We start from the raw sequence: 26572 nt of genomic DNA, 5'->3' as shown, positions 1-26572 counted from the left end.
CATGTAGAACTCTCTGTGGAATAGGTCCTACATGGAACCCAAAACGGTTCTACTTGGAACCAAAAGGGTTTTACCTGTATCCAAAAAGGGTTCTCAATGGACTGCTAATCCATTGTTTTCTGCACGCGTGGGTTCAGTTCCTATCCTCGTCAAGAATATTTTGGGGAGGCAGGTAGCTTAGTGGTTAGAGTGTAGGCAAAGTAACAACTGAAAAGTTGCTGGATCGAATCCCGGAGCTGAGGAGGTAAACATCTGTCGTTCTGCCCCTGTACAAGGCAGTTAACCCACTATTCCCCGGAAGGCCATCATTGTAAACAAGAATTTGTTCTTAACTGACTTGCCTAGTTAAAAAAAAGTTAAATATATATATATATATACTTTTTTTTATTATCATAAGGGGACTGCCGAAGAACACTTTTGGAACACTTCTTTCTAAGAGAGCAGGCTGCGTTAGCTAGCTAAGGTCCCCAGTTTGTCTCTGCTTTGCAATTTTACATTCTCTGCCATGGACGGAAGAACCCATACACAGTTGGAAGTCGAAAGTTTACATACACTTAGGTTGGAGTCATTAAAACTTGTTTTTCAACCACACCACAAATGTATTGTTATTTACAAACTATAGTTTTGGCAAGTCGGCAAGGACATCTACTTTGTGCATGACACAAGTAATTTTTCCAACAATTGTTTAGAACAGATTATTTCACTTATAATTCACTATACCAATTCCAGTGGGTCAGAATTTTTTCAACTAAGTTGGTGGTTAGGTCAAGTGTATAGTGTTGAGGCCAAAAGTGCTCAAAATGTGTCCATGTATAAACTACTACAAGTGCCAAAATTCAGCATTTTAACATGTCCTTCTGTGCACCCTCTGTAAGTTTTTATCTCACTTAACATTTTCACCATCATTGTAAAGCCCTAGTTATTTTGTTTCTTGGACAAAGCCTTTTCTGAAGATTGTTATTTAATTTATGTGATAATTGATTAATTTACATCAACATGTGAACTTAACTCTTGTTTTAATAAGGTGAAACTATTCCCTTTAAAAATATATATATTTTTTTTAAATAGTCAAATAATAGTGTAAAGCAGGGTAGCTGGTTTTACTTTTTTTTTCATTTTCTGGTATTTACTGGTGGAAAACTGAGCGGGTCGAGATTAACGCATCAACCATGCTACCCATAGACTGGCTAGAAATGTTGCTGTAATTGCCATGCCCTGTTGCACACAACAAGGTTCCATTCCCCCTGCCATAAGGGAATTTAGGCCTGATTAAGATAAATATAAAATCATCAATCCAACAGAGTCAACAGTGTTACTTTATTTGACAGTTAATAGGCATTTACTAGGCATTTACTAGTCATTTTATTTTGTCTTGCGATGGGATTTTTTTAATTATGTTTTTAAAATATTTTATTTAACCAATTGAGATGGGAAAATGTTTTTTTTATTAAGTTGAATCTGTACTCTTTATGGCAGAATGTTAACCGAATTGATGGAATGACCTTGTTCTTAACAAATCTAAATCCTTAGTTTAATGTTTCTGTATCTATATGGACAAATTAAGTCCTTTGGGCTAATTTTGACCCCAGACAAAAACACCTAATTCCACCTATAGTAATTTGATAAACAGTGTGACGATCGCCGTTGGTGGAATTAGACCAAGATGCAGCGTGGGTAGATTAATCATATTCTTTAATGATAACCAGAAAAACAAGAAAGAGCGAACCAATGAAACGTACAGCCTTGTAGGGCTCAACAGCAACAATGCGAGGACAAGATCCCACAACATAGGTGGGAAAAAAGGCTACCTAAGTATGATTCCCAATCAGAGACAACGATAGACATCTGCCTCTGATTTGGAACCACACTCGGCCAAACACAAAGAAATACAACACATAGAATGCCCACCCAAATCACACCCTGACCAAACCAAATAGAGACATAAAAAGGCTCTCTAAGGTCAGGGCGTGATGAACAGGACCTTTGAGTCTAGCTTTTTCTGGAGACATAATTCTAAGTTATCCATACCACCAGAGGGTTGGGGTGCACCTGTATCAGTGATTTGATAGCTTATCGTTGTAACTGATTAAAATCACATCCAATATACACATCAAATTACCACCTAAGTATGCTTAGTTTCAGTCAAAACAGATCATAAGAGTCTATCAGTGGTATGAATACTTGGTAGAACTGTAGTACAGAAACCAGCTACCCTCTGAATGTAGTCCTTTTTTGGTTTGTATCCTCAGAAAAATAGTTATTTTACTGAAAATGATTTATAAATACTAGAATTCCTATAAATCCTCTAATATTATGTATGTATGTACAACGTGTTAAAATTGTTTGAGTACAATATAATTTAAAGGATTTGGTGCCATAGTCCCTACCATTCCCATTGTTTCACAAACAGCAACGCTAATGCTGGCTGTGGTAAACATTAATAAATAAAGAAAACTTCGCCATATGTTTGGCCAATGTCTCTCCAGAAACTTTTTGAAGTGATTTTAATCACTCCTTGTCAATAAAATGAATTACATTTCAAATGTTGGTGTACTGGCCCTTTTTAGGCCGTACATTGTAAATAAGAATTGGTTCATATTTGACTCGCCTGGATAAATAAAGGTTAAATAATTCAAATGCTATTCGTTTTAACCAAATGTATATTTTCTTCAAAATTCAGAAAACAAAATGATACTATAATCAAATAATAAATACATTTTCTTTGTAAATAAGCTTTTTAGTACTAATATAGATTGTATTTTCGAAAAAGCTGCACATTATATAAAGGAAACATGCATATTTTCCTTTAACAGAATATGCAAATTAACTGTAAAATTACAGCCGGTGTTGGAATTTTTTCCCCCATATAACAGCAATGTTTTTATAAGAAATAAGTTGATAGTTTTCTGTGATTATTGCTATTTCCAATAGTTTCTTCTTGGCTTCTAAATGACCCCAGTTGGTAATCGATGTATTTAAAATATGTTGGTAGTTTGAGGGTTAAAGAGCGGCTGAACTCACCATGTTTTCCTGCTGCTCATTAAAGGGATAGTCCATCCAAATTAGAAAATACAAATTTGTTTCCTTACTCTGTAATCAGTCTTTGGACAAGGTATGACAGCTATCCATGATTTTGATTAAGTTTCCCTGGCATTGTTTCCACAAGTTAATGTTTTAGTATTTGTGGCACAAATACCATTCAAGTCATGGGACCAATATTAGCATTTACTGCGCATCGTCCAGCTGTTTCTCCATGCATGACAATACTCCCTAGACATTACCATCTCTTGTTAGTGGGCAATTGGGCATGATTGAAATCAAAACCCACCCTCAAATATCCAATGGCAAGGCTCTAAAGTGAGACCAATTCAAAATATTTTGCTGTGCGACGAGGAGTTTTATTTTGGGAGTACTGTGAAACTATGAAAAAAATCTCTCAGATAATAATGGTTGTAATCAAAGGCTTCGCTGTTTGTTTCCGAGTGCTCTAGAAAAACAAATCTGCACGATTCGTTAGCGTCATCATTGCACCATTACGACAGCAAAAACCGCTTGCTTCTAACTCAACCAGCTCAAAAGATTTGATCAATATCACTGGTGCAAAAATTGTATCTTCCTATAGCGAATCTCCGAGACTGCATTTTACAATCATAAACCATGTCGTAGGCCGTTTAAAAACTACTCACACATTGACGTTGTTAACCATTTGATTATACTTTGTTCAGTCATGTTACCTTGTTGGCTAGTGTCATGACAATCTAGATTTGGCTTCCTATTTTGCAACAAAGCACCTTCACTCATGCTGCCAGACATACCCTTGTAAAACTGACCATCCTACCAATCCTCGACTTCTGCGATGTCATTTACAAAATAGCCTCCAATACCCTACTCAATTTATTGGATGCAGTCTATCACAGTGCCATCCAATTGGTCACCAAAGCCCCATATAGTACCCACCACTGCGACCTGTATGCTCTCGTTGGCTGGCCTCGCTTCATACTCGTCACCAAATCCACTGGCTCCAGGTCATCTACAAGACCCTGCTAGGTAAAGTCCCACCCTTATCTCAGCTCGCTGGTCACCATAGCAGCACCCACCTGTAGCACGCGCTCCAGCAGGTATATCTCTCTGGTCACCCACAAAACCAATTCTTCCTTTGGCCGCCTCTCCTCCCAGTTCTCTGCTGCCAATGACTGGAACGAACTACAAAAATCTCCAAACTGGAAACACTAGCTTTAAGCACCAGCTGTCAGAGCAGCTCACCTATTACTATAATTTAGCACAAACAACTACCTCTTCCCCTACTGTATTTATTTATTTATTTTGCTCCTTTGCACCCAATTATTTCAATCTCTACTTTGCACATTCTTCTACTGCAAATCAACCATTCCAGTGTTTTACTTGCTATTTTGTATTTACTTCGCCACCATGGCCTTTTTTTGCCTTTCACTACCTTATCTCACCTCACTTGTTCACATTGTATATAGACTTATTGTTCTACTGTATTATTGACTGTATGTTTGTTTTAGTCCATGTGTAACTCTGTGTTGTTGTATGTGTCGAACTGCTTTGCTCTATCTTGGCCAGGTCGCAATTGTAAATGAGAACTTGTTCTAAACTTGCCTACCTGGTTAAATAAAGGTGAAATAAATAGAACAATTTATAACAATATAACAGTTAACCCACTTAAAAAGACGAGAGTGGCCTGTCATGTTCACCATAGGTACACTTCAACTATGACAGATAAAATGAGAAAGAAAATCCTGAAAATCACATTGTAGGATTTTTAATTAATTAATTAAATTTATTTGACTTCTGAAGGTAATTGGTTGCACCAGATCTTATTTAGGGGATTCATAGCAAAGGGGGTGAACACATGCACACACCACTTTTCTGTTATTTTATCATATTTTCTGGTGCTCCTATTTCATGTAGTGTTCCTAACTTTTTAAATTTGGGAGCACTAGTGCTACCAATTAAAATGTATAATTTAGAACCCTGGCTCTAGAAACGTAAAGTCTGTAAATCTCACAATGCAGTTTTGAAGATACTGACTTTATGACCAAATATGCTATTTACACTTTGTAGTCCATTTTTACACCCGAAACAATGTTTCTGACTAATATCGATGCAAAATATTCTGTTTTTTTATGGGGGGTGGCAGTCAGCTGCCTTTAATAATGATTCAATTATACTAATACATGTAGGATGTTGTCTATCCTTTTCAGCACATTTGAATTGATGTGATGAACTATTATCATGATGCTTCACTGAGCTCTGAGGGCGCAGCTCACTTATTGCTGTCAAGTGTTGTTCAGGTCACATTGTTAAAGCCTTTTCTACAAGAACTGGGCTATTAAGAGATTAAACAGGGTGTCAAGAAACCTGTTACTTTATTTAATTTACTGCGCTGATTACTGCCATGTATGTTTGCTCTGTTATATTCTGTTTATTCGGTTTGTCACGTTCTGTAGGTAGATTAGCTTCACCTGTTTATAATACAAGGAAGCCGTAACCCGGTCATCTTTTCACAGTTTAGTTAATCAGAAATTGAACCATTTTGGGTGCTCTATAATGACACAGACAGACTAAATGCTATGCAAATAAACCTGCCTTGGGGAGTCTTGTGGTAATTAGGAGTGTCATCTGTGACTTCGTTCCATACAAACTTGTCAGTAGGTACTAGTAGTTCCTATTCCCCTTCAGTCATCCACAATAGAGACTCTTCTTTTCACAGTGGCTATGATACCCTTTCACGTCTCTTTAGCATGCTTCTTCTTTTGTTGTACTGAAAAGGAGAGGCGTTATTCACATTTCAAAAGGGGGTCTCTTGTCACTATCTATAACCAAGATTATTTTCAGTCTGTACTCTACTCATAGTGTAAGTGTCGAGACTGAGACTGTGTGAGGCGTAGAGGCATGGAAACCCACACTGCACGTACTGCTGTTGATTAATGTGGGTGATAGAGTAAGCTCTCACCACTTAGAAAAGGCTCTTTCATCCCTGTTGCACAACTACAGACATTGGGAGCAGATGTCTGTCTGCAAGCGCCTAATGCTTGCCTCTGTTAGGAAATTATAAAAATCCATCACACACACCCTTAGACACACACCTCCCCTCAGACGACCCCCAACTCCTCCTCGCTCCCTCGACACCTCCCCCTCCAAGATGGCGTCGACAGATATGGCAGCTCTGCTTCTAGCTTCTAAGTCATTTTGCAGTATTTATATATATTTTTTGTTATTTCTTGCATTATTAGCCCAGAAAGATTTTTGTCTTATTGTACTGAACAAAAATGTAGTGTTGGTCCCATGTTTCCTGAGCTGAAATACAAGATCCCAGAAATGTTCCATAAACACAAAAAAGCTTATTTCTCTCAAATGTTGTGCACAAATTTGTTTACATCCCAGTTAGTAAGCATTTCTCCTTTGACAAGATAATCTATCCACCTGACAGGTGTGGCTAATCAAGAAGCTGATTCAACAGCATGATCATTACACAGGTGCACCTTATGCTCAGGACAATAAAAGGCCAGTCTTAAATGTTAAGTTGTATCACAGAACACAATGCCACAGATGTCTACATTTTGAGGGAGCATGCAATTGGCATGCTGACTGCAGAAATGTCCACCAGAGCTGTTGCCAGAGAATTGATTGTTCAGTTCTCTACCATAAGCCACCTCCAACACCGTTTTAGAGAATTTGGTAGTACGCTCAACCGGCCTCACAACTGCAGACCACATGTAACCATGCCAGCCTAGGACCTCCACATCCGGCTTCTTCACCTGCGGGATCATCTGAGACCAGCCACCGGGACAGCTAAGGAAACTGAGGATTTTGTGGGGAAAAACTCATACTGATTGTCTGGGCCTCACTCCCAAGTGGATATGCCTATGCCCTCCTAGGCCCACCCATGGCTGCGTCCCTGCCCTGTCATGTGAAATTCGTAGGTAAGGGCCTAATGAATATAATAAAATTGGTCAATTGAAATACATGACTCGTTTCAGGAAACTATGCATATGTCGCAATTCACGACTTCACAGGACAGGAGTTTTTAATGTTTTTTTTTCTCATTTTTTTCAAAATGTGTTTTTGGCAGAAATGCCTTCTTGAACATTTGAACTTTCATGTGCCTTAATAACAAACTTGTTTGCCATCTGTAAGTAATAATACAGTTGATTTCAAGCCTAGTTTGTTTAGCCACAGAAAAAGGAAACTTCCCAGAAGCCATGATTGGCTGAGATAATAAATGGTCTGGACATGCCGAGATATGAGTTCCGGATTGATCTGCCGTGTAGCATATTCTGTCAATAAAATGAGCTGCTCGTTTTGAGTAGATAATCCTTTCTACTGCAGTTTTATTTTAAGATAGAACGTTAGCCATGGAGAACTGCAAATGTGTTGCTACTGCTCTCAATAACATTGCTGCCCTAAATTGATCAGGCACTATCGACAAAGGTCAGAGGGAAAAAGTTTCAGGAGTATGATCGTACCATGCTGGCTTTCTCTGACTCTGAAAATGTATCAGACGATGTGAACCAGAGTGACTTGACAGAACGGGCCAAGCAAGCTGTACAAACAAAACGGAAACGGCACAGGACGTCTTATTTATTGAAAGGGGTTGCAGTCTGCCGTGAAGCGTTCATCCATGTACAGTGGGGCAAAAAAGTATTTAGTCAGCCACCAATTGTGCAAGTTCTCCCACTTATAAAATATTTTTCTCTGGACATTTTGTGTTTACCTGGAATTTGTCCTTATTGTAGGCTACTTTTACCACTGAGTCTTAATCTTTACTACACTGTTTAGCACATGACTTCACATGTGAATCCTTAAAGAGTTGGGTGGGGCTGGTGTGAACAATGTAGAATGGGTGTAGACAAAGAAGAGCTCTCCGGTAGGTGTACAAAACATTCAAGGGCCGTTTTCTCAAAAAGTGGGGTTACAAGTTAATCAACTTTCAAATAATTACTTTCCCATTGTTCCTTAAATGCAGTGTATGATATACCAGCTATGTGTCTCTGCTTTTATCCAATGTAAAAAACATCATTTCAAATGTTGCTACATATGATCGAATCGAGGTGGTTGGTCACATGTATGAACTGTAACTCAGTAAAATTGTTGAAATTGTTACATGTTGCATTTATAGTTTTGTTCAGTATACATACAGCCTACATACAACTTACCATTCCGACCAGAAATACAACTTTCCCGAATTGGATCCTTTCTTTGTACCTCCCAAGTAATTGAACATCCCAGAGGCTGCTCTAAGATGCCGCCGGCAGAGAATCCAACTCAAGAGGCGTGCACACCATCCACCGCTTCCGAGTATATCAAATGAAATTGTATATGTCACATGCGCCAAATACAACAGTAAAATGCTTAATTACAAGCCCTTAAACAACAATGCGCATTTAAGAAACAAAATACACAAAGAAATATAAAAAAAATTATGGAGAAATAATAAAATAACAGTAGCGAGGCTATATACAGGGGGTTATAGTCAGGGTAACCATTTTGATTTACTGTTCAAGTCTTATGGCTTGGGGGTAGAAGCTGTTAAGAAGCCTTTTTTACCTAGACTTGGCGCTCTGGTACCGCTTGCCGTGTGGTTGCAGAGAGAACAGTCTATGACTAGGTTGGCTGGAGCCTTTGGCAATTTTTGGGGCTTTCCTTTGACACCGCCTGGTATAGAGGTCCTGGATGGTAGGAAGCTTGGCAACAGTGATGTACTGGCCCTACGCACTACCCTCTGTAGTGCCTTGCGGTCGGATGCCGTGGAGATGCAATACCAGGCGGTGATGGAACCAGTTGCTATCGATGCTATCGATGACGCAGCTGTATAATTTTTTTTGTGGCTCTGAGGACCCATGCCAAATCTTTTCAGTCTCCTGAAGGAGAATAGGCATTGTCGTGCCTTCTTCACGACTGTTTTGGTGTGTTTGGACCATGATAGTTTGTTGGTGATGTGGACACAAAGGAACTTGAAGCTCTCAACATGCCACACTACAGCGCCAATGATGAGAATGGGGCGTGCTTTGTCCTCCATTTTCTGTTGTCCACAATCATCTCCTTTATCTTTATCAAGTTGAGGGAGAGGTTGTTATCCTGGCACCACACGGCCATGTCTCTGACCTCCTCCCTTAGGCTGTATCATCACTGTCAGTGATCAGGCCTACTACTGTTGTGTCATCTGCAAACTTAAAGATAGTGTTTAACTTATGCTTGGCCATGCAGTCATGGGTGAACAGGGAGTACAGGAGGGGACTGAGCACGCACCACTGAGGATCATTGTGGCAGATGTGTTGTTACCTACCCTTACCACCTGGGGGTGGCCCATCAGGAAGTCCAGGATCCGGTTGTAGAGGGAGGTGTTTAGTCCCAAGGTCCTTAACTTAGTGATGAACTTTGAGGGCACTATAGTGTTGAACGCTGTAGTCAATGAATAGCATTCTCACATAGTTGTTCCTTTTTTGTCCAGGTGGGAAAGGGCAGTGTGGAATAGAGATTGCATCATCTGTGGATCTGTTGGGGCGGTATGCAAATTGGAGTGGGTCTAGGGCACAGGGACTATGGTCTGCTTGAAACATGCTGGTATTACAGACTCGGTCAGGGACAGGTTAAAAATGTCAGTGCAGACACTTGCCAGTTGGTCAGCACCTGCTCAGAGTACACGTCCTGGTAATCCATCTGGCCCTGCGGCCTTTTCAATGTTGATCTGTTTAAAGGTCTTATTCACATCGGCTATGGAGAGTGTGATCACACTGTCGTCCGGGAACAGCTGATGCTCTGCTAATGATCAGTCCCTAGACAATAAAGTAGATGAGCACAGGGCAAAGATCTCCTTCCATAGAGACATCAGGGACTGTAACATTCTCTGTTTTCACGGAATCATGGCTCTCTCCGGATATACCATCCCCATCCATACAGCCAACATTGCCCAGACGGGAATAAAGAACTCTCTGGGAAGAAGAAAGGCTGAGGTGTATGTTTCATGTTGTTTTAATGACTCATGGTGTGAGTGTGATAACGTACAGGAACTTAAGTTATTTTGTTCACCCGACCTAGAATACCTCACAATCAAATGCCGACCGTTTTACCTCCCAAGAGAATTGTCTTTGGTTATAGTCACAGCCGTGTATATTCCCATTCAAGTCGATACCACGACGGAAACCATATATCCTGAGGCCACATTTATTTTAGCTAGGGATTTTAACAAAGCAAATCTGAGGAAAAACCTACTGAAGTTCTATCAACACATTACTTATAGTACTCGTGCTTCAAAAACTCTCGACCATTGTTACTCTCCCTTCCGGGATGGCTACAAGGCACTCCCCGTCCTCCTTTCAGCAAATCCATTCAGGACTCCATTCTGCTCCTCCCATCATATAGGCAGAAACTCAAACAGGAAGTACACGTGCTAAGATCACCCGTGCTAAGATCTATTCAACACTGGTCTGACCAATCGGAACTCATGCCACAAGATTGTTTTGATCACACAGACTGGGATATGTTCCAGGTTTCCTCTGAGAATAACATGGACATATACACTGACACATTGACTGAGTTCATCAGGAAGTGTAAGGGGATGTTGTTACCACTGTGACCACTCTAAAACCTACCCAAATCAAAAACCGTGGATAGATGGCAGCATTTGCGCGAACCACAGCATTTAACCACGACAAGGTGCTTGGATATATGGTTGAATACAAATAGTGCAGTTATGCCCTCCGTAAGGCAATCAAACAAGTAAAACGTAGTAGTCGCAATTCAATGGCTTTGACACGAGACATACAGTATGTGGCATGGACAATCACGGATTACAAAAGGGAAAACCAGTCGCATTGCGTACATCGATTTCTTTCTTCTGGTCGAGCTAAACACCTTCGCCCGCTTTGAGGATAACACAGAGCCACCGACAGTGGCCGACCCCAAGGACTGTGAGCTCTCGTCCTTCGTTGCTGACATGAGTAAGATGGTATTACTGCACTGTTGGAGCTAGAAACACAAGCATTTCACTACACCTGCAATAACATCTGCTCAGTATGTGTACAGTGTATGTGATGTGTGGTTTGATTTTGATCCCAGTTATGTTCAAAATGGGTCCTCACAGAAGAGACACAACAACATGTCTGTGTCCCTATGTTCCCTATATAGTTCACTACTTTTAACCAGAACCCTATGGGCCCTGATCAAAGTAGTGCATTACATAGAGAATAGGGTGTCATTTGAGATGCAGTCAACATGTCTATGCTCTATAAATAAATTGTACTGCCGCATAAGCTTTTACACTGATAGCCATAAAAACTAGGTTAAAGAAAACACACTGGCAAAGTGATACCTTCTGAATGGTGCTTTTGTTAAGCGTGGTATGTACTCTCTCATTTCTGCTGACTGCACGTTGTGAGTTTTAAAACAACCATTAAAGCATTATGGATACTTTGGAGGCCCATTTATCCTGGCTGGCTACAACCCCGTCTCTCCTGAATCTCTAAAGCTACTAGAAAACATTTGAATTCCATTGCTGCTATTTTCTGTGCTTCTCGGAATGAAAGATATATCGCTCTGTTTCAAGGTTTAAATCCCCCCCCCCAAAAAATACATGTTTTATGTTGTGATTTATGTTTCAACATTTAATGAACAATGTCTATGAGAAGGAGACGTATATCTCAACAGTGTGATGCACACAATGCAATACACATTGCAATCGGGAGATGCAGTATCCAGGATTGGCCTTGAATAAGGCTGGTCAAAAAACAAGAAACAGACACGCCTTCCTGATGCTAACTTTAGAATTATTAAACATTACATCCCTCTGATCCCAGTTGTAATGATCACGATGGGAGACAGAGAGCTGGTTTCAAGCGCAGGGCACAGCAGGTGTTTATTTGTGAAGGACCACAGGAGGAGGCAGATAGCTGGGTCCAGGGGCAGGCAGAAGGTCATACACTGGGGGTCTCAAAAGGCATCAGTACAGGCAGGGAAAAGGCTATTAATAACATCGTCCAGGAGATCAGGCAATAGGTTGATAACAGGAAATCTAAAGTACAGGCAGGGAATAGGCAAAAGGCGTAGTTAGTGAGGCAGGCCAAAATTATCATACCCGGGAAGATTACAATAAGGGAAAACCAGTGCTCCGAATAGAAGCATTTCACAAAACAAACAATACCTCACAATGATGGGGTGCAAAGAACTGAACTAAATAGTGTGTGATAATGACATACAGGTGATCAGAATTCAGGTGATTGGGATCTGGAGAGCAAGCTACGTTCAGTGGATCTACGTGTTCGAGAGTGTGAGTTGGAAGCAGACGTTACACCAGTTTTCTGTGCCACATCATTGCGATGATGTGGCACAGAAAACTAAAAACATCATTGCTTTTCTTTTTTTTTAATTAACTAGAAGGCTATGTTCTCTAAACAACCTAATTATATTAATAGATCAATCGATTTGTGAAGGCATCTTTCTGGATCCAGTTTGCATACAGAAGAGTTTTTATTATTCCGAGCTAATTAGCCCGCTAAAAGACGACGCTGTCACGCCGTTGATATTTGGGAATTTTAATAAGCGACGTGTCATTCATACAGCAAGTTGCTGTGGTGCTCTATTTCGATTAAACATTTGAAACCTAATTATCTGTTATAGCTTTGGGTGTATTCATTCATGATCCATTGACTTTGCTAGGGTTTCCCAAACTTGGTCCTCAGGACCCCAAGGGGTGCATGTTTACTTTTTTGCCCTAGCTCTACACAATCAACTAATCATCAGGCTTTCATCATTTGAATCAGCTCTGTAGTGTTAGGGGGAAGAAAGAAAAACGTGATGTTTCTTTTGACTATTAAACCAGGGTTAGCAGTGGTGTAGAGGTAAAAGGTAAAAGAAAAATGGGGGGGTAAACTCTGATCGCCGGTCGCTGTGAAAAAGTCATGCTCCATATTCTTAATTGCATTTTTCTACAAAAGGTGGGTAGTGGTCCCTAACAGTGCACATACACATTGTACACACAAAAAGTTAAAACTCTTTAAAGGCCACAACATGATATCCGTCTATCCTTCAGAGACATCTCCTGTTTGACAGGCTCTATAAAAAGGCTGACCCAACTGTTTCTCTCTGTCCCCAGACCACAGAGCCCCCTTGAGGGTCAGCCTGTAGGATTTACACATTTTGCAATGAAAACTAATTAGGACTGTAACGACAGTGTTGGCATCAAAATACGGAGTGTAGAATACGCTTATTTTCAAGCGTTGATTGACATGGTAATGGACCAAAATTATTCAAGAAAATATAAAAAAACGGACCCCTCTGACACTGTACGTTACATTGCGGCATGCATTATGCAAATCATTATGTGCTGTACAGAGTCTTTCCACCAGGGGTAGTGCTTCTCTCTCAGATTAAAAACATGCTTAACGATATACACTTGTATGAAACCTTCATTATTCGTGATTTTCATTTAAATGATCATTAGTTTTAATATTATTATGGCTAATAATAAACACATTTTTCATGAGTAGGGTAATAATAGCAATGTGGTCATCAATAATTAATCACATAAGACTTTGATGTGCAGAAACTTAAAAAGAATACCTCTGCGCCAAACTGTGCATTTACACAAGCAAACCCGTCACTTGCTGACAAAGCACATTCATTTTTTGCTCTCACGTTTGTTATGTTAAAATGTTGAAATACTTTTGCCGTGCCAACCTTTTCACGGGAGGTGTGTGTTCAATAATTGTGAAATCTCAATTACGCATGTCAATAACGCATGTCCTAAATTCTTACGTGTGCTATCTATTAAACTTGTTCGCAAATGATATGCTCTAACCAAAATTGAGACGCAACATTCCTGCACGCCTCTCTTGCTGCTCCTGATTGTGCACAGGTGAAGAAATTGAACTGGAGTCCCTAAAAGACAGCATGTCACCAAACTGCAAAAGTTATGAACTATGTGTAATGTTTTTGGACCATTGGCTACCCTGTAAACAGGTACTGACAGGAGCCGTGAGCCACATCCCTCAGGCCCCTCCCTGCCTTCACCTCCTCATAAGCAGTATGTAGCTGTTGTTTTGTTCATGCAACATCATTCATTAAGATAGTGCCAAGGAAATGGACTCACAAATGTGGATATCATTTCCATGTAATCCAACATAATGCTATTGCATATTTCTTGGAAAGAGCAGGTGTTCATGTATATGATGGAGTGAGAGTACAGAGGTGAGTTGATGTTTACAACTTCAATCAATAGCTAATTTTTCAGGTCATCACTGTGAGCCAACATGACTCTCAAAAGCCATGACAGCTGCAGTTTACTTGTGAAGACAACTTTAGTGTCGTCCTAAAACCCCAATTCAAATTCGACACAAATGGATATGTTATAAGAAATTATATAAACTCTTTATAGTGTTTTATTTACATTTTAGAGGTGATAACTTGGTCAAATCGGGTGGAAAAAACAGTTTCCCCACTCAACATATTTTCACCTTTCAGTTTGCGCTGTTCAGTGGTCTTCAGTGTCTTGGCAATTTCTCGCATGGAATAACCTTCATTTCTCAGAACAAGAATAGACTGATGAGTTTCAGAAGAAAGGTCTTTGTTTCTAGCCATTTTGAGCCTGTAATCAAACCCACAAATACTGATGCTCCAGATACTCAACTAGTCTAAATAAGGCCAGTTTTATTGCTTTTTTAAATCAGCACTATAGTTTTCAGCTGTGCTAACATAATTGCAAAAGGGTTTTCTAATGATCAATTAGCCTTTTAAAATGATAAACTTGGATTAGCTAACACAACGTGCCATTGGAACACAGGAGTGATGGTTGCTGATAATGGGCCTCTGTACTCCTATGTAGATATTCCGTAAAAAAAATCAGCAGTTTCCAGCTACAATAGTCATTTACAACATTAATAATGTCTACACTGTATTTCTGATACATTTTATGTTATTTGAATGGACCAAAAATGTGCTTTTCTTTAAAAAACAAAGACATTTCTAAGTGATCCCAAACTTTTGGATGGTTACGTGTGTGTGTGTGTGTGTGTATAAATATTATTATTATTATTTATTTATACTCTGACATTATTTGTCCTAATATTTCTTAATTCTGTACTTTGATGTGTGTGCATTGTTGTGAATTGTTAGATATTACTACACTGTTGGATCTAGGAACACCAGCATTTCACTACACAATAACATTCTCTATGTATGTGACCAATAAATCAAATGTGATTTGATTACAGTACTAATTCTAGCTACTAGTGAGAAAGCTGCCAGTTGATGTGTGTTTCATCAATGTTGAAAGAAAGCCGCAGAGCACACATTTGACATTTCAGAATGTAGAGGGATTCTAAATTCCAGGAACCTGTTTATCTGGTGCTCATCTCTATCCCCCCCCCCCCCCCCCCCCCAACAACTGCAAAGCCTCTCAACTCTGTTAATTGATAACTTTACACACAAAAGTGATGTCTCTATCTGTTTGTTTGGTAAAGCTCTAGCAGAGGAATTGTCTCTGATGTAAAAATGAAGCCAGTGAGTTGTTTGAACTTAACTAACCCAGGGCTGGGGGGATCCCCAAAGGTACACAGTAGTCTTGCATCCTCAAAAAACACAAAGAAACAAACACACACACACACACACACACACACACACACACACACACACACACTGACATAGAAACAAAAACACACACACAAAAATACTCACACACTCCCAGCGGTGCCCTGTTATATAATGGGGAGCCTAGCATATGAAATATGAAGCTGCTTCCGTAGAGCCAACCTTAATTCACAGTCAATAGTCCTAGCTACCGAGAGTACAAAACCTTACGAACATCTACCTAATATTGAGTTGCACCCCCTTTTGCTCCTCAGAACAGCCTCGATTAGTTGGGCATGGACTACACAGTGTCGAACGCTTTCCACAGGGATGCTGGTCCATGTTGACTACAATGCATCCCACAGTTGTGTCAAGTTGGCTGGATGTCCTTTGGGTGGTGGACCATTCTTGATCCACATGGGAAACTGTTGAGCATGAAAAACCCAGCAGTGTTGCAGCTCTTGAAACACTCAAATCGGTATGCCTGGCACCTACTACCATACCCCGTGCATCTTTTGTCTTGCCCATTCAAACTCTGAATGGAAAACATACACAATCCATGTCTCAATTGTCTTCAGGCTTAAATGTGTGTTTTTTACCTGTCTCCTCCCCTTCGGCTGGACTGCTTGAAGTGGATTTAACAGGTGACATCAATAAGGGATCATATATTTCAACTGGAATCACCTGGTCAGTCTATGTCATGGAAAGAGCAGGTGTTCCTAATGTGTTGTACACTCAGTGTCTAGTTGTAGCTATAGCTATATACCTGTAGGTCTTCCTATATGATTGGTCGTCATTGGAACCCTCATTATTGTTTAATTTACATTGCAGCTATTCAGGATATGCTGTATAATACTAAACAAGGTTTATTTTAATAAATGTGAAATTATTTAAAAATGCATATTTTTGTCTGGTTACCCAGACAGAGCACAGAATCCCTTTCTGGTCTCTTGTTAATTTGTGGCACGTATGGTATGACGTGCCAGACTGCTCGCAACCTGTCTCTGCTCTCTCTCTCTCTCTCTCTCTCTCTCTCTCTCTCTCTCTCTCTCTCTCTCTCTCTCTCTCTCTCTCTCTCTCTCTCTCTCTCTCTCACACACACACACAAACACACACACTTCAGAGAGATGACAGAGTTGAATGTGATGTAAATGATGACTATGATGGCCTTGCCCACAGCCCCAACTCTAATATGATATTGCCATGTCATAGTTGACACAGAGACAGACAGTCTTGTCCTCTCTATTCCACACCAGAATGCTATAATATAGTCTATATTACAATGGATCTGGGCTTCAGATATGAAAGCAATGATAATGAATACCAAACATCTCTCTCCTTCCTTCTCTCCTACCCTCGTTCTTCGGTCTCTCCCAGTTTCTTGGAGGTTGGAGTGGGAGCTGGTGGAGGCCTCGGTAGCACTAGTTTGGTATTTACTACTTTACACTAGGGTGCTGTCTGTGGAGGACAGGTTTTTACAGTGAAGAGCTAGTTTAAAACCTTGCTCCCTATGGGCCCTGGAAAAATGTAGAGCACTAAATATGGAATAGGGTGCCGTTTGGAACGTAACCAGTGCCTCTCACAACATCCACTGGATTACCTCCATTTATTTCCCTTTTTCCTCTCTCACCTTTTTTAGTAGAGTGGCTTCATGGATGTTGAAGGTGAACTGCTCATTTGCTGATGCTTGATTTATTGTAATGACTCAGAGAAAGAAAAGACAGTACAGGGTCGCAATTCAACGGCTCAGACATGAGATGCATTAGGCAGGGACCTCAGAAAATCGCAGATTATAAAGGCTAAACCAGCCAAGTCCGAGACACTGACGCCTCACTCCCAGACAAGCTAAACACCTTTTTCACCCGATTTGAGAAAAGCAACACGGAGCCGTCAACGCGTGCCCCTGCTGCTCATGAGTACTGCGGGCTCCCGATCTCTGTAGCTAACATGAGTAAAACCTTCAAGCGTGTTAACCGTTGCGTCGATTACAGCTCAGGTTTTAACACCATAGTGCCCTCCAAGCTTGTCACTAAGCTCAGGATCTTGGGTATGAACACTTCCCTTTGCAACTGGATCCTAGATTCCCTGACGGGTCGACCCCGGGTTGAGGGTAGGCATCAACACTTCCGCCCAGCTAACCCTCAACAATAGGACCCCCCGGGGGTGTGTGCTCAGCCCCTTCCTGTACTCCCTGTTCACCCATTACTGCATGGCCATGCACGACTCCAACTCAACCATCAAGGTTGCTTACGACAGTGGTAGGCCTGATTACCAACAACGACGAGACAGCCTACAGGGAGGAGGATAGAGGCCTCGACAGAGTGGTAATAGAAAAATAACCTCTACCTCAACATCAACAAAATGTAGGAGCTTATCGTGGACTTGGCTGATTTCTTTTGATTTTCCTATGAAGTTAAGCAAAGAGACACTGGCCTTGAAGGTAGGCCTTGAAATACATCCACAGGTACACCTCCAATCGACTCAAATGATGTCAATTAGCCTATCAGAAGCTTCTAAAGCCATGACATCATTTTCTGGAATTTTCCAAGCTGTTTAAAAGCACAGTCAACTTAGCGTATGTAAACTTCTGACCCACTGGAATTGTGATACAGTGAATTATATGTGAAATAATCTGTCTGTAAACAATTGTTGGAAAAATGACTTGTGTCATGCACAAAGTAGATGCCAAAAACTATAGTTTGTTAATAACAATACATTTGTGGAGTGGTTGAAAAACAAGTTTTAATGACTCCAACCTAAGTGTATGTAAACCTCCGACTTCAACTGTATACTGGTGGACATTCATAGTTTATCTTGTGAAAAAAGAAAAACAACAACAACAAAAAACATTTTATTTGCTTGACATTTGACTACATTGATAGGTGATAGCAACATAAGCATACCACTGCACCGCTATAACACCTGCTAGACTGTGTACGCAACCAATACATTCTGATTTGATTTGTTAAGAACAAAAAAAAACTAAAAAACAAACAGAGATCAAGACAACAGATGCAAAGAGAGACATTTACCAGCTTGAGAGATGAAGCCTGTATGTGTATATCCTGGAATGGAAGCATTTTGTATTTCAAAGTGAAAGTGCATTTGCTCAATATCTCCATTAAAAATCCATCTGTGGGAGCGGGTTCGAGTGGAGCGCTCTAGACAGAATCCCCCCTAATGGGAAGTGTGGCCTGGGAAGCTACTATTCCTGAATGTGTCCTCTGCTCTCCGCCAACATGGCTAATTTGCGCTAATGAATGCATTCTCTTTCGTTCTCTCTCTCTCCATTTTCAGACAACACAGCGAGCATCATCACACGGCGGAGGCAGTTCAGTCGGATCGTCCAGGAGCTATACGAGCTCCCCATAGTGGTGTGGGACGGTGGGGAGCCAGCGCTGAGTGGCACTAGCACACTGACCCTGCGGGTGTGCCCGTGCCAGCGCAATGGGAGGGTGCAGACGTGCCAGGATGAGAGGGGACTCCTCTCCTCGGCCGGCCTCAGCACGGGGGCCCTGATCGCCATCCTGCTGTGCATTGTCATCCTGCTGGGTAGGTGTTGACTGGGTCTGAGCCTGGGTAACAGCAAGTCTAGGGGCATGGTGGAGGGTATGGGCCGCCTGGTTGGCATCAAACCTAAGGGGCATAGCGGTGAGGATGGGTGCATGCCTTGGGGGCATCATGCCTTAGGGCACGGTAGTGGAACACCTGGGGGGCATCTTGTCTGAGGGGCATGGTGGTGGAGGGTATGGACGTTAGAATGCCTGGAGGCATGGTGAAGGGTAGGGAGGAGAGCAGCGGGAGGGGTGGATACTTTAAAAGGGATGAATGGAGGGGTGAGGAAGGACACAGGTGGGTTGTAGAATGAGGGAGGACAGGGAGAAGGTCAGGATGATGGAGAAGTAGAGAACAGAGAGGGAGGAGATTTGGGCAAGATGGGTAGATGGATGTGTGAAGAAAGATGGACTGAGAGGAGAATAGAAGAAGGTAAAGGTAAGGACAAGGAGACTTGAGAAGAAGGGTGTTTAAAGAGGGATAGACCTGTGTTAAAACTATCCATAAATGTTTTGCTGCTCTGTATTTACTACTTTAGGAAAATCACACTATTTAAGTTAAAGATAGAATCCGCAGTAGGGAAAACAGCGCCACTCTCCTTCCCACAGATGTTGCTATTGTTTTTGTTTTGTAAACTAAAGGGAGGTGAGAAGCGTTGGCCAACGTGGTGAGAAAATGTGCAGTTCATATTGTGCTGTTTGCGTGTGCAATGATGTAAGAGTAAAAAGAAAATGAAGGGCAGTAACGTCTTTGTTGTGGATTATTGTAAAGGAGGTGGACGTTTCACCATTAAAGGGGAACTGAAAGTCAAACATCTTCCAAACTTGACTGGTGACATGCAAAACATGTATTGACTGTATCAACACCGGACTAATATATATACCGAAATATAGTTTTGGAGTTCCCATTTAAGGATTCCAGCTTTAAATGAATGTGTTGTATAGTAAATGCTTTATAATAAGAGATCAAATATAATTAATCAAGTTCCCACAGAAAACAACGAACAACTTTCCCTTTTCAGCAAAAGGGTTACAACACTACCACCACTGCCAAATACCAACAGAGTCTCTCTACCAAACAGAACAGCAGTAGGACAGGGGAGAGAGCGTGTATAATTAACAGAATCTTCCATCTCCCACTCACCCCCTCTCCCTTGATTGTCCGTGGACATCGGTGCGTGAAGGTGATGCATATTCATATCAGCAGTCTCAGCACGGCATTGCCAGAGTCTGAGGCTCACAGCAACTAAAGGCCATCATCACTGTTTGGAGTGAATGCATGAGCGAGAGACTGCACCTGCATGACTAATCATCAGCAGGAGAGAGATTGATGGAGGGAGGGACAGAGAAAGTGACAGGGAGAGTGATAGAGAGAGAAGGCTTATCGAGTTACTTTGGCTAGTCGAGGAAGATGGAGATTAGCTGGGGAAGGGAGTGTTAGTGTGAGGCAAAGCTGTTTCATGCCTGAACACGGGCGTGAGAGAGACAGACAGACAGTGGGACAGAAAAAGAGAGTGGTAAAAAGACAGAGAAAGGAAGGGAGAGAGGGTGATGTATAGATGCTATAGAAACCCAACAGGGTGAGAATCTTTTTAGCAGGGGAACACAACACACACACACACACACAAAGACAACAGTGCTAATTCATCAGAGATGAGAAAGCTCTCACTTCGCATGTGTTAAAATGTGTCATCCTGAAATAGGGTGCCTAAAACATTGACACTGGTAGGCTGCTAACTAGCCGCCATATATGTGTCTGACGTTAAATAGTTATTAACACCTGTAGGAGAAGTTAAATAGTGTTGTGAGACAAAGATTTCCCCTTTTGATGCTCTCAGCGTGACTGTTTCACAGGGATGGAAAGGAGAACTCTATTGGTCTGCCAATGCAGCAGGATGATGTCATTTTACTGATTTTATACTGTGTCTGCCTATTTCTTTCACACTATAGTGCACTGCTTTTGACCAGAGCCATATTGGTTCTAGTCAATAGCGCTCTGTTTTATAGAGCCAATTGAGACGCAGGTGAGAGTTCACCTGCTTGGTCATTTCACTGAATGACCGTTTTATTAACATCATTATTAATGCAGAAACCATAACCCCGTTAACTCCAGTACAAGTTCATGATACAGCAGTTCTACTTCAGCAAATGAAGTATTCTCCTCGAGTTAATTTGCGAGTAAGATACACTATTATGCACATCATCATGAGATGTTGTGGATGTAGCCTAGCTACACACATCACTGCTGTTATAGGGGTAACAAGGTTAATTTGAAGGACACTATTCCTTATTCCCTACATAGTGCACTACATTTGACTAGAACTCTATGGGCCCCGGTCAAAAGAAGTGCACCATATAGGGAAAAAGGCTGCCATTTGGAAAGTAGGCTCTGAAACATTCACCATTTTTTATAATAATGCATATTCATTCCGGATTCTTCATCAGGGCACAGGAGCTAGATGCGTGTTGCAGAGTGTAAATCAATAATACCTATTAGCCGTCACTGGTATTAGCTGTAATGATGCTCTCAATGCAAGCTGCTATGAGAATCTTCTCATTATAGACTGTGCATCTCTGGAACAGATTTAACAGGAACGCTCAGCCAAAATAGAATAACAACAACACCATCTCCACTCCATTTTATGATATTGACTGAGGTACTTTAACTATACAGTAAGTATCTGAATCCAAAATGCCACCCTATTCCCTTTATAGTGCACAACTTTTGACCGGAGCCCTATGGGCCCTGGTTAAAAGTACTGTACTATATAGGGAGTAGGATGCAATTTGAGCAGAACACAAAGCTTTAATTTTTGTAACTGTTAATAACCAACATAGTGACACCGCATGCAGAGCGTGGCATTAGCATTGCCATCAGACTTGGATATTGTAGTGAACCTCTACTGATAAGATGTGGTGTTGTGAAACGAACCGTTTTGTTGTTGTTTCCATTACTGTTGTTGTTTACATTACATCTGATGTTTACATTACTGTTGTTGTTGTTGGCATGGTGTTTTTGCTTGTCACTTTCTTCTGCAGCAATCATAGTTCTCTTTACCGCTTTGTTGTTGGTGTTGTCTCTATTAGTATTGATGTTGAGATGACGTCTCTCCTTGTCTTCCTCCAGCGATCGTGGTTCTGTTCATCACCCTGCGGCGGAGCAAGAAGGAGCCCCTCGTCATCTCCGAGGAGGACGTCCGCGAGAATGTGGTAACATACGACGATGAGGGGGGCGGCGAGGAGGACACTGAGGCCTTCGACATCATCACCCTACGGAACCCCGCCGCCGCTGAGGAGCTCAAGTTCAGACGGGACATCCGGCCGGAGGCGGCCCGACAACGCGGGCAAAACCGAGGCTGCCACAGTCCCCCGGAGCTGAACCAGGTGGATGTGCAGGAGTTTATTAATCAAAGACTGGTGGAGGCCGACATGGACACTAGCGGGCCTCCATATGACTCCCTCCAGACCTACGCATACGAGGGTCAAATGTCTCCGACAGGTTCCATCAGCTCTCTGGACTCCCCAGGAACACACTCAGAACAGGATTATAACTACCTGGACGACTGGGGGCCTGAGTTTCAGAAACTGGCAGAACTCTACGTGGAGGATACGGATGTAGCAGAGTCAGATGTGGCAGTTGCGGTGACAGTGGCGACCTAGCCTGTCAACGTCGGTCACACTGTCTGTAAAACCAAAACCTTTCTCTCTCTCAGTCCTCCTCCTCAACTTTGTTTTAAAACGATAAAATAGAAATGCTTTTGAACTCGTTCCAGCTGATCTACTTTTACTGTTGAATTGCAGACTGCCCCTTTTTTCAGTTTTCCATTTGGAACATGGTTCTAATATGCGGATGGATTGATTTTGGGGTGGAACAATATTAAGGATAACGGAAAAAGGAAAATATTTTTCCTGTTGTATATTTTTTATTGCTCAATAAAGTCCTTAATTCCATATGAGTGGATATATGTGAAACGGAGTGTCAACTTTTATTCTGAAGATTAAAGGTTATTTTAGAACAGACATCATTATGCAAAGATTTACGCATTTAAAGCAGAAGAAAAGTTAAATTGAACCATCACTTTCACTTTCAGGTTTATCTATTCTAAACAATCATTACAGCTGGTCATGTGTGACACCACACAAAAGCAATTCAATTGACACTAAGGCTTTCTTAATCAATTTTACAACATAGATAGCTACAATACTTCTTAAAATGGATGTTGATTGCAAAACTGCCACTAACTGGGCTTTTAATTTTATACCAGTATGTACAACTGTCTGCCTCGATAAGATAAAGGTACCTTGCATTAGAGAGTCAATGACATTCGTGTTAAGAAAATAAAATACTATTCTGAAAAATGACATCAGAGGGGAATCAAGGATATTGCATTAGTTTATCATGGTCTATAAAACACGGTCCCAATAGACCTTGAATATTCGTCCCAAATGGCACCCTATTCCCTAGGCGTAGTACACTACTTTTGGCCAGAGCCCTATGGGGCCTGGTTAAAATTAGTGCACTATATAGGGAATATAGTGCCATTTGGGATGCACATGGGCAGGCTTTTTACTGAGTGTGCTTATTTCATGAAAATAACTCAAAATATATATGTTTAATAATTTATTTCCCTGAGCCTCGTTTTTGCATTTAAATGCTCAGTCTGATTGTTTGGGCGTGTTGATACAAATTGAAGTACAGTATATTTACATACAAAGCCCAGATTGGTAGATAGGTATTTTAGACTCTAGAGGAGGGATATTTGCAAATAAATGATGACTGGTCATTGGTCAGAATAACGAGATCAGATTGTGATGTCATGATCTGGGCCAAAAACTCCCATCCCACCAGAAACAGGCTGAAATTCCAGACTTTTTATTCAAACAGCTCTTACACACAAAGGTCATTATCATAATTTTCACAATTTCAGAGTGTTGTTTCAACCTCATAGTGTGTAAACATCATTTAAAAGAAAAGGAAAATCAAGTTTTTTGGCAGCACTGCCCCTTTCAACATAAGCCTTGGACCTAGCCAGCGATCAGTCTCCTATGGTCTGTCTGTCATAAGTTCCTCCTGGACCTGCATGGCTGCTACTGAGACACTGGATGAAGGGATGAGAGACTGATTAATATTTCAGTCCCTCTGCTTTCTCTCTCATTCTTTCATTTTTCTCAAGCTCTCTCTCTGTATTTTGCTATCTCTATCTCTCCCTTAGTCTCTTTTACCCCTCCATCTCGCTCTCTCTCTCTTTCGCTCTCCCTCTTGCCCTCTCTGATGCGATCTCTCTCTATCTCTCTTTCCATCTCTCTCTCTTTCTCTCTCTTTCACTTGCTATCTCTGTTTCTTTAGTCTATTTTCCTTCTCTTCTCCCAGATTCACAGGTACAGTATAAAAGAGAGAGAAGTGAGTCACATCCGTGTTAAAACGTTTGGGATATGTATAAATGCTCTGGGCAGAGATGAGAACTGAAAGGATTTTAATCCAGCATGGGAAGATGGAGCAGAGAGTATCATTATGAGTGTGCACGTGTATGTCTTTGCATGTCTTTATGTATGTGCATCTGTGCATTGGATCCACTTCAAATTTGATTCCCTGTCCCCCTGATTATGTCAGAGTCAATGTGTTCCAGTCTCACTGGGGGGGAAAGGAAATCACTTGCCAGCTCTAATTTATGTAATTGCACAATCAACACATTTATAAATGTGTAATAAAAAAATGCATTTAAACAGGATGCAATACATTTGACCCAGAAGGCAATGTGCTGTGTGATGTATAAACAATGACAATGACAATGACACTGTAGTGTGTGTGTGTGTGTGTGTGTGTGTGTGTGTGTGTGTGTGTGTGTGTGTGTGTGTGTGTGTGTGTGTGTGTGTGTGTGTGTGTGTGTGTGTGTGTGTGTGTGTGTTCTTTACATTTATGCCTAACATACAGTGTCGAGAATAAATCCAGTAGAGAAAAGAACAGTCTTGTAGTTTTTACGAGGGGATATTTTTCATACTTGACTGGCATAACTAGTCTCAGTAACACTTTACTTGACACCCAGTGTCATAACACGTTATGACACAGTCATAGCATATCAGAATGTCATAATCGCTGACATAACTTGTCATAACCTGTCATAATAGGGCCATAATAGGATCATAATAGGGTCATGACACATACAGTATATTAAGACCTGTTGTGACATATATTGCGTTATTTTATGGCCGGTTATGACACCTACATAAGATTGTCAAAACCCACAAACCCGACCCACACAAAACATTCCATTACACAAATTATTGTTGTAATTGTGCACCCCAAAGCTCTGTTGCTGATGACTGGGATGAATGCAGGAGAAGATTTCAGGAGCATGACAAGACACGCTCTTTTTGACTGATGACTGATGTAAGGGCATGTACATGATAGGTCTATCTGGCTTATATGATTATTAGGGTCATAATGCTTCTTGACATCAAAATATGTTGAATAAAAAGCATGACTGTAAAGAATTCATTACAACAGCAAAATACTTAAAAACACATTTGAGTAAATGTGGAATTTGACACTCTTATGTGGGTGTCATACCCAGCCATTAAATAATGCAATATATGTCACAACAGGTGTAAATACATGGATCATGACAATGTTATGACCATATTATGACAGGTTATGACAAGCTATGTCAGCCGTTCTGACATATTATGACATGGTTATGACATGTTATGACACTGGTTGTCAAGTAATGTCTTACCCTAATCTCACATCAATTAGTCACATGTTTGGTTTTTAGGCAAGCGCAGTTCTTCAAGATTGTAGTTAAGAAACTATCTGAACAGCATGTTTAATGGATTGTAATATAACAAAGGTTCTCTTGTAGGGGGTGCCAAATTGTGCATTGAATTGTGTTTGAGTGTGCATGGGTAAGTTATTGGAAAATTACCCTTTTTTTACATTTGACGTCCGAAGTCATGAAATCTCTGCACACCATAGGTTTAGGTTGCACCAGCTTTCTATGAAAAGGAGTAGATTTAGTCTGTGTCACAAGTAGTACCCTGTTTCCTTCAGAGCATTGCCTGTAGATTTTATGAAAGTTGTTGCGTGTGTGTGCCTTCCTGACTTGTATGTGTGTGTGGGCATGTCCACACTGAGTCGAGTGGTTGTGTAATGCTTGGCCTTAAGAGTCAATACTGAGAGGCCTTTCATGGCATTTGAGGTCAGAGACTCCCCAGAGGACCACAAACAGCCTGCCAGGCATCACGGACACAGGGTATAAATATGTGATTAAAGGAGGGCCTATCATTGCATATTCTGAATTTTCATTAGCCTTCAAAGTGTCTGAAGGTGAAATGGAAGACATCAAAGAACTAAAACCCATCTTCAAAAGTCAACCCACGACCAAACTTAAAGTAGACATAGTGTTATTTGCGCTGGAAAAGGTAATGAGTTC

The 26572-nt window shown here is 41.0% G+C and overlaps 1 protein-coding gene across 1 annotated transcript in view; it reads left to right on the top strand.

The window, feature by feature from the left end:
- LOC109899535 (cadherin-18-like) overlaps positions 1 to 23557 on the top strand; it is a 358080-nt gene extending 334523 nt beyond the window's left edge. The window contains exons 12-13 of the mRNA XM_020494858.2: positions 18886 to 19140; positions 22270 to 23557. Coding sequence (XP_020350447.1) covers positions 18886 to 19140; positions 22270 to 22802 — 788 coding nt within the window. The 3' untranslated portion in view covers positions 22803 to 23557. The remainder of the gene's footprint in view (positions 1 to 18885; positions 19141 to 22269) is intronic.
- The last annotated feature ends 3015 nt before the right edge of the window (positions 23558 to 26572 follow it).

Source organism: Oncorhynchus kisutch, linkage group LG11 (genome assembly GCF_002021735.2).
Source record: "Oncorhynchus kisutch isolate 150728-3 linkage group LG11, Okis_V2, whole genome shotgun sequence".
NCBI classification, from domain to species: domain Eukaryota; kingdom Metazoa; phylum Chordata; class Actinopteri; order Salmoniformes; family Salmonidae; genus Oncorhynchus; species Oncorhynchus kisutch.
Note: the sequence above shows the minus strand (reverse complement) of the source record. Positions and strands in the feature narration are given on the sequence as shown.